Source organism: Nicotiana sylvestris, chromosome 9 (assembly GCF_000393655.2).
Source record: "Nicotiana sylvestris chromosome 9, ASM39365v2, whole genome shotgun sequence".
Taxonomy (NCBI): Eukaryota; Viridiplantae; Streptophyta; class Magnoliopsida; order Solanales; family Solanaceae; genus Nicotiana; species Nicotiana sylvestris.
The window spans coordinates 40,567,414-40,582,680 of NC_091065.1; the positions used below are offsets into that span (position 1 = coordinate 40,567,414).

Below are 15,267 nucleotides of genomic sequence, written 5' to 3' on the forward strand. Positions count from 1 at the left end.
AGTGCTTGATCTTATAAACAAAAAAATAAAATAAAAAAAATCCACCTCAATTATAGTATTCCATTCCATCCATATGGACTAAGTAATTATTTGTCGAGACAAATAGGTCAAACTTATTACACCCAAACTCAATTACAAAGGTTGCCTTCCAAATGGCCCTAAAATTGAGAAATTAGTTCTAGCTATTTTTCGGGAGAAATTCAAAAATAGCCAGATTTACGACTGGTCGTTTAAAAATAGCTCAATTTCAAAAGTAATAGAAATTTAGCTACTTTTTATGTAAAGATAAATATGAGCAAAAATATTTTTCAAAACCCAAAAAATATGCTAGTATATTATGGTATAGTTCTGGCATAAGTATACTATACTTAACTACAATTTTACTCACCCGGCGCCAGCGCCAGCGCCACTCTACTATCCTTCACCACCGCCTCTGTGCTATCGGAGCTACCATTTTCTTGGGCACACTATCATCTTCTTTTCCTTCCCGAGGCAAGAGAAGGTTAAAAAACTGAAGTACAGCAATGATCATAGCCCCTTTCAAGCTCCTTTTATCAAATACATAGAATGCATTCGAGAGTAGGGTTTCTCTTAGCATGCACAAAACGGAGGTCTTCTTATTTTTCTACTTGCTCTACACTTCTCTCTAATCTATTCTCTTCCAATTCAAACCGGAATATATTCGCGGCTTGCCACCGGCGAATTTTGATCGGCAGTGATGTAAGTAAGGTTTATTATTTACCGGATTCGAATTTTCGTTGGTTGGGACAGCCGCGTGGGTTTTGTAGGTACCCTGCTACCGCCGCGTTGGAGCAATTCTCCGACGATGAATATGAATGCGACTACGAAAATCATCCGGTAATTTCATTTTAGTTATTTTGAAATTTCCTTTTTTGGGATAATAAAAGTAGGCTTTATTGTTAAGTTCTATGCCTACGAGAATCATTGCATGTGTGTGCTTATCTTATTCTATGTGTTGAATTTCATTTTGGCTTATTTTGGGAAATTAAATGCTATATATGGATTTTAGATGTTTACTGTTGTTACTGTTGTAGTTATTTGTAATAATAACAAAATAATAACTAAATTGAAGTGCTAATTGTTGTTTGACAAGTTGATTTGGAATTAACAATGTTTTTAATACTAATACTTCCCAATTGTCCTTTTTTTCTTGGTTGGGCCAAGCAAGCAAGGGGTAGCTGTGTTGTGTGGACTCTTCAGAAAGCTGCTTCACCCATATCGGACCTTCCAAAAACTATTTTCAGAGAATATGATATGCACTCGGCTACATTTTTGAAGAGTCCGATCAACATAGAGGGGGTAGTGTACTGGAAAGGAGTTTTAAAAATTACTTGTAGCTTAGGTCATGTTTAAATCTGGGAGCTTTGAGTTCTTTTCAGTTGTGGAACCTTTAGTGTGAAAGGAAACACTTACAATGTCGTTCTCTTGAAAATTTTGACTTTTCATTTTCCGATTTGTTGGATTTTTTATTGGGGGGGGGGGGGGGCTCAACGTTTTTCCCATTTTTCTGTTTTTAAGTTGTTCTTTACTTTTGAAAATACCACTTGGCTGGTGTGCTTGGGACAAGGATTCTTTCAGTTGCTATTACTTGAGCCTAGCGACCCTAGCCAATACTAGGCTGCTGCCATGTGTTGGATCTCTGAAGAGGTAGCGCAAGAGGTTGCGAGTTGGTCTCTCAGAAGATTGCTCTGTTTTAAAGTTGGCAATAATAGTTATCGTTGCTGATTAGAGGACAGATAGATTTGTATGCTCCAAAAAGATGTGTGAAGAATAAACTGGAATGTGGATTCTAGGAATTTATAGGGGTGGGCAAAAGCTCCATTTTGAATGCTTCTGCTGCAGACCTAAAATAAACAAATCAAAGTGGCTCTTCTCTAATAGTTTTTGTTTTTAGTTTTTAGTTTTTAGACCAAGAGGTTGTGAGTTCGAGTCACCCCAAGAGCGAGGAGGGAAGTATGCCGAGGGTCTATTGGAAACAACCTCTCTACTCCATGGTAGGGGTAAGGTCTGCATAGACACTACCCTCCCCAGACCCCACTAAGTGGAATTATACTGGGTTGTTGTTGTTGTAGATGAGGTGATTCACATATTCCAATATTGTCTTATAGCCAATTCCGGTAAACCTGTTCCAAAACTTGTAAGTCCTCATTCAAGTCCATGCAAGTACCCCGAAACTGGGTTACACATACAGGAGAGTTATTGGATATATATAGTGTTGCACATTGGGAGGACAACCAGATTTGTGTGCTTTGAATGGGTGTGTGAAGAATAAGCTTGTGTACGAACTTTAAGGGACTTGTTTGGGTGGCAGTAGCTCAAATTATAAATGTTCAAGTTGCATGCTTGAAAAAAAATAAATGAAACTCATTCAAGATTATTCTTCATACAACCATTCAAAGCACACAAATCTAGTCACTCAACTCCAAAATTGAACAAAGAGGAGTTTGGAGCTCAATAATCTTGAATTCAACATTAATTATAAGACAGACACAAGCAGGGGAAAAGGCAGGAAGGTACCTTTTTAACATTTAGATGAAACTGAAAATCTTGTCGTGGAATGTTAGAGGTGTACAAAGTTTGGAAAAGTAGAGTGTGTTAAAGCTTTTATTAAAAAGACGAAGCTGATAAAATGCGTTCACAAAAAACCAAGCTGCAGATTTTTTCCCCTTCACTTTGCAAGTTAAGTGGGGATGGGTCGTACTGATTATGTGGCTTTAGAGGTAGAAGGCACTAGAGGAGATGAATTATTATTTGGGACTAATAAGCTTGGATTAATAATGAAATCCTACGGGTCAACATACCATTTCAGTGCTTCTCAGGAATATTGTGACTATTTCAAGCTGGTGTTTGGCTTGAACTTAGCCCAATTGAAGAATTATTCAACAAGCCTCGAGTTATACGTGATGGCTTCAATGTTACCGGATTCCTAGGGGAAAGGATGAAGAACAACAGAATGACAAGTGCTGCTATGGAGGACTTCTCAATCTTCATCGAAGAGCTTGAACTAAATGACCTGCCGCTTGTGGGTGGCAATTTCATCTGGTCAAGAGGTCAAACAGCACAACAAGCTCCATAATTAATAGATTCTAATTTTCTTCAAGCTGGGATGATTGTCTTAGAAACATAAAACAATCATTAATGCCTAGTGTTGCTTCGGATCAGTTCCCTTTCTACTGCAATGCTGATAGTGGTCAAACAACCCATTACTTCAAGTCCGAAACATGTGATAACATTAAGGATTCGATGACCTGGTAGAGGAATCGTGAGATTCTATATACGTCCAAGGCAATCCAGTTCATTTTTTCTAAAAACTCTACCAGATTAAGGTTATGTTGAAAAAGAATTTGTACACCTTTGGAATGCTAAAAATCAAGAAATCTGAAATATTAAGCAAGGTGCTAATTTTAGACCGGCAATGGGAGAGCAGGGACTTAAGAGGAAGAGTTGGTGCCCAAAACTGATCTTATGATGGAATTGGAAAAAATTGCTAAACTAGAGGAACTCTCTTGGATATAGAAGTTAAGGTGCCTATGGTTACGTCATGGGGCAAAAACACTAATTTTTTTCATAATATGACCAATGCACTCAAGCGATTGGCCATTATTAGCTTGAATCAAATGATATTATTTTACAAGAGGAAAAAAATCAACAATGAGATCCTGAGGTTTTCTTGAGCCGAGGGTCTACCGGAAACTTCTCGACTCCCTCGGGGTAAGGGTAAGGTCCGCGTACACTCTACCCTCCCCAGACCCTACTTGTGGGATTTTACTGGGTTGTTGTTGTTGTTGAGATCCTGAGGTTCTATGAAGCACTTTATTCCTATGTCCGGAACCCGTGTTGGATTCTCTGAAAATACACTGCTTTTGGAGAATCCGACACGCACCCGACGACGTTTTTGGAGAGTCCGAGCAACATAGCTTTATTCTGCAACTGAACAATAGAGATCATCTTTGTTAAGTCTACCTTCTATTTCAGAAGAGGAGGCAATGATGCAAAGACCTTTTGATGAGGAGTAAATTTTGGCAGTGATCAAATTCTATAACGGGGATAAAGTTCCAGGGTTCGTATGGCTTCATTATGGAATTCTAACAAAAGCGCTGGGGCATTACCTATCAAAAAGATGCGTTGGGGCAATGTCAAGTTTGATCTTACCAGAATTTTGTAGCTAAAAATATTTTGAAAGAAGCCTTAATGATTCATGTATTGCTCTTATTCCAAAGAGAAGTGGAGCGAATGAGTTGAAGGATTGCAGTCCAATAAGTCCCATTGATAGTTCCAGTATACCTCTTGTACACGGGCTTGTTTTTGCCCAAACATTAGTAAAGTTTTATTACTTTTATCAATTTTTATTTTTTTATTTTCATGTTCTGCTAAAAAGGTATGCATGATAGTTGGCAATTGGTGTGCTGTTTGCCTGTTTAATTTACAAAAGAGTCGTGGAAAAGAATAGTTGTGAGTTGGCTTAGAATGTAGATATGGACTTCATTTAGGGATTCTGTGGCTGTTGAAAGGCTTGATGGTGGGTCTTGTTGTCAGTGGTCAACAGCCATTAGTTTCTGCTTGGGTTTGCTCAAATGAAAAGGCCAAGAAATTTTAAGAAATGAATAATATAGATCTATTTCATCAATTTACATGTCTGCTTTTCGTTTAATCTTTTTAGTAAATCTTGTGCATATTTTCTGTGTAAAATATTTTTGGTATGAATGTTTTTTCAGTTAAAGCTTTACTTATGGACTTTGAGATTCAATGGCAGGCTTCATCATCAGTGGCCAATATAGATGAGTGGAAATGGAAACTTAGCCTGCTGCTGCGTAACGAAAAGGACCAAGAGGTTGTATCCAGAGATAAGAGGGATAGAAGAGACTATGAGCAGATATGCAACCTTGCCAAAAGGATGGGTCTCTATAGGTAGGTAAGAGTATTTTTGGTAATTTCTCCCACATAGTTTGTTATCATGTGTTTGTGCTTTATTAATAACTTCTTTTTGCATCTTGCAGTGAAATTTATGGAAAAGTTGTAGTGGTGAGCAAGGTTCCTCTTCCAAATTACAGACCCGATCTTGATGATAAGCGGCCTCAAAGAGAGGTATGAGTTGTCCCTACCCGTACAATTATTTCTCTCTGTTGCATTTTGGTAAGGGTTTGAATATATATGCAGTAACAATTTGAGCAATGAACTTTTAAGTTGGCATAAATGGATGTGGTTTTAATTTTGTGTTAAACAAAAGAATAAACTTGAGAGATAACAATTTAGAAATGGCATTGATGTGTAGTTATCTGAATGTGTCCTCGCCAGATTTCTTAAGGTTCAACAGATACTCTAGATTTGTTCTTTAATTTAGAAAGCAGAACTTAAATGTTTGATTGGCCTTGATGCAGGTAGTAATCCCACTAAGTTTGCAAAGGAGAGTAGAAGGCTTGCTTCAGGAGCATATTGATAGAACACAGCTCATTAGTGGAAAAGCTGAAAACATTTTAGATGGAACTAACTCCTCTGATATGGTTGAAGATGTGAACTTGGATGAAAATCCAGATTCATTCTTAGATGGCTCTGTCATGGAGAAGGTTCTTCAGAGGCGGAGCTTACGCATGCGTAATATGCAGAGGGCTTGGCAGGTATCATTCCGTGTTCTTTTTTCCTTTCTTTTAATTATGTTTCTTTATATTTGTGGAAAACATTCTCTGTTCCAAATGCATGTCTCACTCTCTGCTCCTGACCTTAATCTAAAAGACAAGGGATGTTGGCTTGCAATAGTGAACACTGGGAAAGATATAAAGAACAATTCTTAGAAAAGTGTGGGCCCTTATTAAAAAAAAAAGTGTGGGCATATCATCAGTTGTGCGCATATTAATTTCACTCTCTGACCTTTGAAGTCATCTTTCCAGATTCATCCTCAGTTTGTTGTGACATGTTGCAACTTTTGATAGATTTATCACTGTCCTCCCTCTTATAGATCATATTTCACCTTTATCCATGCTAACATGTTCTTGGTCAATCCATGTCAATGTGCCAATGCATGGGTTCCATAGATTTGTTGCTTTCACATTTCTTAATGATTTAGTTTATCCTTGTTGTTTCAAACGGCCTAATTTTATGCTTCTCAATTCTCATAGTTGTAAGAGATCTTCTATCATTGTTTTGTGAAAGTGTGTGACCATCTCATCTAAAAGTTTAAGCTGTTAGAGAGAACATTATTTTATTATTCAATTATACCTTCAACACGCATCCTCACCTATGAGTCTTAATCTTTTTTGTGCGCCAAGTACGTTGAAATTATTTTTTGATAATGGGTGGCGGTGAGACTCGAATCCAGGACAGTCAGACAACTCAATAACGATCTCTTTTTCCTCCCTGACATGGCTGGTGATTGCACAACCATAATTTAACACAAAGGTTATGATACCAAGTAGAAGTGTGTGACTATTTCATCTAAAAGCTTATGTTGTTACCAAATGTTGGGCCGCCATGTTATATTGTTCTCACTCCAGATGTCCGGAGTGTGATGGAATCGGTTGAGGGAATGGGTTGGTATCTCTTTATATGGTTTCGGACAATCATCATCTCATGAGCTAAGTTTTGGGGCTAGTTAGGCCCAAGGTCCATCTTCTTTATACATTTGATTTTTAAGATAGTTAGAGTGAATTTAGAAGGGATAAAGACTCGAGGTTCGTCTGCCTTAGAAAATAGATAATTTAAGCAGTATATGCTGAAATTGAACTTGGCTTTTCACAAGAATCTATTAATTTTTGTTGTTATATGTTTTTGTGCATATTTTAGTGTCTATAATTTCATATTGATCTGTTATTTCTTACTCTTTTAAGTAGCTGGAATTGTTTGGGAATTCGTATCATTCTGGACTAATTAGATTCCAGTATACTTTGGTTTATTATTTTATAAATAAATTGGTTGTCTAGTTTGACAACTCTTCATATCTATTACCTTTGCATCCCATTTTATGTGACAGTGCTAAGACAAGATTAGGTAGTTAATTTGCTGGTATATCATACTTGTACTTATTGAAACTATTAGTGATCATCTAAGCTAAGCGACATCAGGCACCTGACAGTTAACTTGAGATTACAAGGACACATGCAAGACAACTATTTCAAACCCCAGTGTGGCTGCACATTTCATCATCTTGTATCATTTTGACATTCTAATATGAAATAAGCAAGCAACTCTGCTTCTTTAGCTGATCTCTTAACCAAATTTGGGACTAGATAGCAAGTCTAAGGACTTCTGAACCAAGAAGAAATATTGATGCTTAGAGTGGTTTGAGAAGTCTCCATATGGCTTGCAACAGTTAGCATTCTATATTGCTGAGGTGAATGTAGAGAATTTAATTGCACTGGGAGCTTTTTATCTAATCACAACCTCTTTTTTAAGATGCTATCTTTGTATGTTCAACTCATTGTTTCGTCCTCTTTTTTTCCCTTCTCCCATATCAACGAACTTTGTTGGATACATATTCCATGTATAAGTTTTTGTTGGATTTTTATTTTTGCACAGGAATCTCCTGATGGCAACAAAATGCTCGAATTTCGGAAATCTCTTCCTGCATTTAAGGAAAAAGAAAGGTTGCTCCAAGCAATTGCACGTAATCAGGTCATACTCTGATGAACTTGTGATTCTTCTACGGTGATTGCATATGTCAGATATGTCGTCCGAGTCGGTGCCCTTCTTTATTCTTGATAATATGGCACTAGTCCTTTATCATGATAGATGCGATCGTGCTTGCGGTTTAAATGCTTTTGAAGGTTCTCTTGCATTTCATAATCATTTTTGATTTTTCGGACTAAAGAAGTTCAATCAAAATATGTATACGCCTTTGCTCTCCTATTTGCGCAGTCAAGAGTCAAGACCCTTAGTAACTATATGATTTGCTTAAGCACTGTAAACAGGTAACCCATCACATTTAACTGGCTTTGGTCCTCTAGTATATGGAGTATATGGAGGATGTCCAGGGAGCAGACTAGGACATATTGCTGTTCGTAGCGCGTAAACCTATTGTAGCATTGGGATAAAAAGAGAAGATAGCATAGTTTAATAACTATTATACGTGTAGGGATTCTAGAAGTTTGTGAATTGCAGAGTAGAAACTTAAGGAACTGAGAATTGATTGTGACATGTTAAATTGATTTATGTCAACTAAGTTTTTTTTTGATTATTACAATAGGTGGTTGTAATTTCTGGCGAGACAGGATGTGGTAAGACCACTCAACTGCCACAGTACATTCTAGAGTCAGAAATAGAATCTGGTCGTGGAGCATTTTGTAGCATAATTTGTACACAGCCTCGAAGAATATCTGCTTTGGCGGTTGCAGAAAGAGTGGCTACAGAGAGGGGAGAACCTCTTGGTGACTCAGTATGCTACTATTCCTCTTTGCACTGATTTTTTTTCCATCTTTGGGTTAAGCTTTCACCGGATGAGACAGTCCCAAAGTCAAAATGATGTTGTTACAATATATTTTGGAAACTTCTTTATTTTAGTTGCTGTTCTTCACAGACTATTTTTGGTAGGTGGGGTACAAAGTACGATTAGAAGGGGTGAAAGGAAAAAATACACATTTACTATTTTGCACAAGTGGTATTTTGCTTCGTCGTCTTCTCAGTGACCGCAATCTTGACGGTATAACCCATGTTTTCGTTGATGAGATTCATGAGCGAGGCATGAATGAAGGTACATGAATTAGCAATTTGGTCTTTGGTTTTGGTTTTCTTATGAAAGTATTTTCAATGCCTTCACTATTTACTTCTCATTCTTTATCAGACTTCCTGTTGATTGTGTTGAAGGATCTTCTTCCACGACGCCCAGATTTGAGATTGATTTTAATGAGTGCTACTCTTAATGCTGAATTATTTTCCAGTTACTTTGGAGGGGCACCGATGATTCATATCCCGGTAAGCTGCAACTTGGATCCCACTTTGTTGAACTTATTCACTTTATTGGTGTTTGTGCTCTAGATTACACTGCCCAATACTCTATGTTTCACCTGCATGTTCCATTTGCAGAATTTCTCAATCCAGATTTGTGAAGAATGAGCTTCCCAATTTTATGCCTTTAGAAGGGTGCATAAATGCAAGATGTTAGTCTATTGTTTGTTGATTCACAGTATTAACACAAAATATTTATATAATTTTAGCTTTACTTGAGATTTATGTTTCATTTCGTTGCTTTGTTATGTAATATTATACTATCAATTAAGGTCATAATATGTTGACTTTTTGTTCCAGAATAACTGTAAATCCTTCTATAATGGTTTTGTTAAACCAGGGTTTAGGCTTATTTGACACAGTATGTTAACATTTTGGCTGATTGGATTTTGTATGATCTAGGGCTTCACATATCCTGTAAGAGCACATTTTCTGGAAGATTTGCTGGAAATAACAGGGTATAAGTTGACTTCGTTCAACCAAATTGATGATTATGGTCAGGAGAAGATGTGGAAAACACAAAAACAGTTAGCACCCCGCAAAAAGAAAAATCAGATAACTGCTCTTGTTGAGGTTGTTATTCTATTTGCAGTTGTGTCTATACATGAGATGATGTACTTTCTTATTTGCTAGTTGTAAATTTTCCTTTTTAGTCAATTTTTGTTAGGTTTCAGCTTCTTTCTTCATAATATTTTCACAACTCTGTCCTATATTCTTCTTTCCAATGCTCGTTTCCTGATTGTCTTTTTATTTTCTTTTGATGTCCTTCTCTAGCTATGAACATCTAAGATGGAGAAAATTCATGATTTTTCCTTGATCTCGAAATTTGGAAATTATGAAGACAGAGTGACTCAACTGAAGTTTGATCTTGTTAGTTGTAAATCAGATGTTCCCTGTAGGCTGTAGATCATCAAACAATATCATAAATTAAGATGGAAATTATATGCTCTTCATATGGTAGAACGTGAAGGCCTTGAGGGAAGCTAATACCATTCCCTAGACCGTTAAAACAGAATTGTTAAAAGTAACTTCACAGAATTGCTCTGCCCCTTGTTCTCCATTACTTCTGTACCCATTCACTCAACTGCGCTCTCTGCTAAATGTCAATTTAGAGTGGATGAGCTCTCCCCTATTAATCTGGATAGAGAATTCACCTTTTGGATTCTGGTTAGAAGAAAGCCTTTTGGAGTTTACTTATCAAAATTAAAAAAAGGTCTCTTGAATTTTTCTGGTTCTTCCATATGTAGAGGCAAATATTTGATTCATCTAAAGGAAGCCCCTTTTTCACACCCATTTCACTCCCAAATGATCAATTTAAGTTTAAAGCTTCAAACATCTCAAGTCCAAGGTGCACTTTTTCCTTTCTTCCTAGAAGGGGGAGAGGAAACAGTTCATTTTGGCTAATTACTAGATGCATAATGTTTTTCATTTTCATTAGGAACCAGCATGATTTCTCAAGAAATTGCTCTTGTTTAATGCCAAGGTATTAGATGTCCCTGGCATAATGTGGGTGTTCAGATGTGTTTGCATGACATTTTTTCAGAAGGCAACATATTTTATCTATAAGATAAAGTAACCCTTATCACAAAGATTGTGCTAAGAGATTACAGAAAGCTACAAAACCCCAAAAAGAGCAAACACATAGTCTCGTGGTAGTTACAAGGCCCCAATGATGTCCACTATGGACTCTACATCTTCTACAAGGGCTTCTTTACACCAAAATTGAAACAAAAAATATACCGTTCATCTTGATCGTCTATGCAGAACTAAAAATCTATCTTCAAAGCATCTATAGTTCCTTTCCATCCATATTGTCCACTAAATACAAGCTGGACTATGCTGCACCATTTCTTCTTCCTCAGTTGGATACCTGGATCATTCTAGCATGCTATCATTTCTGCAGTTGTCCTGGGTACTGTCCAGTTTAATCCTTTCATACTCATGAATAAATACCACAACTTGCTGGTCACTTTACAATGTATAAAAAGGTGGCTATTTGTTTCAATCTCATTGTCACACAAAAAACATTTAGAGCATAGTTGCATTCCTTTCCTTATCAAACTATCATGAGTTAGAACATCCTCTTTAACCACTAGCCAACAGAAGCATGCCACTTTAAAAGGTATCTTGACCTTCAGATGTGCTTCCAGTTCCACGGCCCATTGCGTGGTTGTCCAGAGCAATTTAAAAAACTATAAGCTGACTTCACAGTATAAATTCCCCTGCTATCTCTTTCCCATGCTATTCTGTCCTCTTCCTCTACAACCCCTTTGAAGCTATCAAGCAATTTGAAGAATTCACTCACTCTATAACCTCCCAGTTATTGAGGAACCTTCTGAATGTCGCATTCCAACCCAGCAAGCTCATGTCACATTCCAACCCTGCAATCTCATGTCTTAGCCGCAGTAGCTTGAGGTTGTTGCACTAAGTTGAAAATGTCTGAAAAAGTTTCTTTCAGAGGTTCATTGCCAACCCAGTCATCAATCCAAAAAGAAGTTTTGGTGCCATTACCAACTGTAATTCTCACATTACTGAACAAATCTGACCATAAGCATCTTATAGACTTCCAAACACTTACCCATAAGCACCAGAAACACTACTTGTACACCACAACCCATCTGCCCCATATTTTTGACTGATTACCTTCTTCTACAAAGCTTGTTCCTCCGGGGAAAATCTCCACAGCCACTTCATAAGTAAACTCTTATTATGTTGTCTCAAATTTTTGATTCCCAGGCCTCCTTCATTCTTGCTGTTGATTAGGGTCCTCCATTTCACCACATGGTACATTTTTTCTCCTGCCTTGCCATATGAATTTCTCCTTTTTTACATCCATCTTTTTCTCAAACTTTTACTGGTATTGGAAACAACGACATCATATAAGTAGGAAGAGCATACAAAACACTATTGACTAAAGTAATCCTTCCCCCCAAAGAGAGATAGTTACTTTTCCATGTGGTTAGTTTCTTTTCACATCTCTCCAATACTCCATTTCAAATCTCGTGCGATTTATTTTTTGCTCCGGCATCCCCTAGTATGTAGTTGGAAGGTTTCCACTTGACAACCTAAAACCCCATCCTACCTCCAAGTCTTGGTGACCTTATTAACTGTATACATCTGCGACTTGCTCCAGTTAACATGTAATCCTGAAACTGCTTCAAAAATCGAAAGTATCAACCCTGCATGTCTGACTTGCTCTTCTTCAGCATCACAGAAAATCAAGGAGTCTTCAACATAAAGAAGATGAGTAATTTCCATGTTGCTTTTGTCATCATTCACCACCTTGAAACCTCTTATCCGCTCCTCATGATTTGCCTTCTTGGTCATACTATTCAACCCTTTCGTTGCAATTATAAAAGGGTAAGGAGATAGAGGGTCTCCTTGCCTTAACCCTCTCTGTGAAGAAAAGAACCCCTCTGGAGAGCCGTTAACCAAGATAGAGAAGTTAACATTGCTGATGCAGAAACCTATCCACATGATCCATTTATTTCCGAAACCCATATTCGTCAGAGTTTTCAGAGGATAATCCCGATTGATGTGATCATATGCCTTTTCAATGTCCAGTTTGCCTAGGAATTCTCCCTTTAATTCTAGAATCCACACTCTTATTTGCTATTGAAGCAGCATCCATGATCTGCCTGCCTTTGATCAAGGCCATTTGTTGAGTGTCAACCAACTTGTGAATCACTACTTCAGTCTTTCTGTCAGCACCTTTGATATGATCTTATATACACTACCTATAAGACCTACAGGTCTGTAATCCTTCAAGTCTACAGCCCCAACCTTCTTAGGAATTAAAGTTACATAAGTAGCAGTAGAACTTTCTCGAAAAATTCTTGTGAATGAAAATTTTGAAAAGTATGCAAACATCTTCTTTGATCACATCCCAACACTGGATAAAGAAACCCATGATGTACCCATCTGGATCCGGGGCTTTGTCTGCAGTATATGCCTTTAAACCCCCAATGATTTCTTGCTCTTCAAACTCCCTCTGCAGCCGTTGTTCCTCTGCCTCACTGATTCTGGGACAGTTAGGGCAGTTGAACTCTGCCCTCCAAGCTTCAGATTCAGCATACAAGGATTGATGGAAAGCTAAAATCTCACCCTTAATAGCATTCATGTCCTCAACCTGTGTCCCATTGACGTTAAGCTTATCGATGTTATTAAACCTTCTATGAGCATTAGCAATCCTCTGAAAATGCTTGGTATTTCTACCCCCCTGCTTTAACCATTGGACTCTCAGTTTTTGTCTCCAAGGTAGCTCCTCATTTTTAGCAATCTCCTCCAGCTCCATTTTTAAGACTAGCCTTTTGCAATAATTCATCTTACGAGAGATCCCTGGAATCTTGTGCTACATCAAGTTCAAGAATTTTATTCAAGCAAATATTTTTCAAAACCTCCAAATTTCCCCCTTGTTCTGACCTCCATTCTCTTGGTTTATCTTTCAGTAATTTGAGTTTTTGAGCAAGGATAAAATCTGGTCTTACTTGTACAACAAAAGAATGCCACCAAGTAGCTATTCTATCCCTGAAGCCCTCTGTCCCCTTCCACCAATTTTCGAATTTGAAATATGATTTTGTATTCTTCCATTCCCCGCTTTGTGATATGGGGACATGGTCTGAGGATACTCTTGGAAGCATGGATTGCCTGATATTCTAAAACTTTCATCCCACTCCATAGAGAATTTTCTTGACTTCTGTGATGCATATACTGGAATTTTTTACTTATGTCTTACGAATGCAGTCTTAAACTGCATAATAGGGCCTTAGCTGTTGCATATTCATAACCTGGTGGGAAAGAGAGGGTTCAAGTTTTGGGAGAACTGAAAACAAAATATGTTGGAGAGCTAAGCAACATAATTTCCTGTACAGAATCTTGAATTTTTAAGGAGTGACTGCTCCTTTTTGTAAATATTATATATGTGCCACTTGAACATTCTTTTCTTTTGCATCACTTCTAAAAAAGACTTTCCAGTTACCATTATGTGAGGAAATCCTAGAGATATGCTGTATAGTTAGCTTTGTTGAAAACCAATTTATATTATACGATTGAAGCATATTAAATCTTTTGTTGAACTTCTCTAGGACAAGTTAAGTATAATTTCTACTGCTATCTATTGCAATATATGTGTTTCCTCCCATTGTGTTCTTTCTCTCTCAGGTAATTTCATTCTTGTTGGTTAGATGCTGTAGAAAGAAATTGCATTGTCTGATTGCTGGTATTGAAAGAGAAGTTACAGTATTAATCTTGTTTGAATGATGTACTGTATAACAGGATGCTCTAAACAAATCAAACTTCGAGAGTTATAGTGCAAGGGCACGTGATTCACTAGCATGCTGGGCTCCTGATTGTATTGGATTCAATCTTATTGAGGCGGTTTTGTGCCATATATGTCGAAAAGAACGTCCAGGTGCTGTATTAGTATTTATGACTGGTTGGGAAGATATTAGTTGTTTAAGAGATCAACTTAAAGCCCATCCTCTCTTGGGAGACCCAAATAGAGTGTTGTTGCTCACTTGTCATGGTTCTATGGCAACCTCTGAGCAGGTAAGACTGCTTATCTCTCCCTACTTTGATGCATCTTTGTGTTTTGCAACTTGCAGTTGTTTCCCCTTTTCTTTGAATGTACAACCGCATATCTCCTTCATTTTCATAATGTTGACACGTGTATCTATTGTTACTAGGATCTGTTCTGTTGAGGTGTCACCTTTTCAGGCGACACAAGAGAAGTAGAAGCTGTACAAATTACAATAAAGTTACATATGACTCACTTTTTTTTTCACTTGGTTGTCAATTTTCCTCCATTGTTCCTTGAGCCGAGGGTCTATCGGAAACCGCCTCTCTACCTTTATAAGGTAGGGTAAGGTCTGCGTATACACTACCCTCCCTAAACCCCATTTATGGAATACACTAGGTTTGTTATTTTTGTTTGTTGGTCGTCAATTTTCCCTTTCCTCTTTCCCAGAAACTCAAAGAGAAACTCATTGCCTCCACATTTTCCCCATAATGTTAAATGACAACACATTTCGACAGTCTTGATAATTTTTTCGAGCAAAAGTACGGTTCATCTTCTTCATACCATAGCGCTAAGTGCTTTCTCTGCATGAAGATCTTCTTACATGGGCTTTCTTTGCTACACTTGTGATAATCCTGCCAAGTCAAAGGCCAATATATTATTAACTTTTGTCTTGGTCGGGAGTCTGGCCATGGATGCTCTGCTGGCAAACTGGATTACTGGGTGATCTATTGAAGAAGTAGTGCACTACAGCATACTGATTCATCGTTCACGACGGGAGGCATATATTTGACATG

The 15,267-nt window shown here is 37.6% G+C and overlaps 1 protein-coding gene across 3 annotated transcripts in view; it reads left to right on the plus strand.

Annotated features, from left to right (window-relative positions):
* Window positions 1-362: 362 nt before the first annotated feature.
* Window positions 363-15,267, plus strand: part of LOC104219674 (DExH-box ATP-dependent RNA helicase DExH3) — a 43,038-nt gene continuing 28,133 nt past the window's right edge. Inside the window, exons 1-10 of one of the 3 annotated variants that reach the window (XM_070156712.1) lie at window positions 363-858; window positions 4,775-4,929; window positions 5,019-5,106; window positions 5,400-5,636; window positions 7,531-7,626; window positions 8,198-8,386; window positions 8,542-8,701; window positions 8,792-8,922; window positions 9,358-9,528; window positions 14,230-14,502. In XM_070156712.1, the coding sequence (XP_070012813.1) occupies window positions 568-858; window positions 4,775-4,929; window positions 5,019-5,106; window positions 5,400-5,636; window positions 7,531-7,626; window positions 8,198-8,386; window positions 8,542-8,701; window positions 8,792-8,922; window positions 9,358-9,528; window positions 14,230-14,502 (1,791 nt within the window). In that variant the 5' untranslated portion in view covers window positions 363-567. Of the gene's footprint in view, window positions 859-4,774; window positions 4,934-5,018; window positions 5,107-5,399; window positions 5,637-7,530; window positions 7,627-8,197; window positions 8,387-8,541; window positions 8,702-8,791; window positions 8,923-9,357; window positions 9,529-14,229; window positions 14,503-15,267 lie in introns of all 3 variants that reach the window. The other 2 variants (XM_009770376.2, XM_009770377.2) reach the window with 2 other exon arrangements.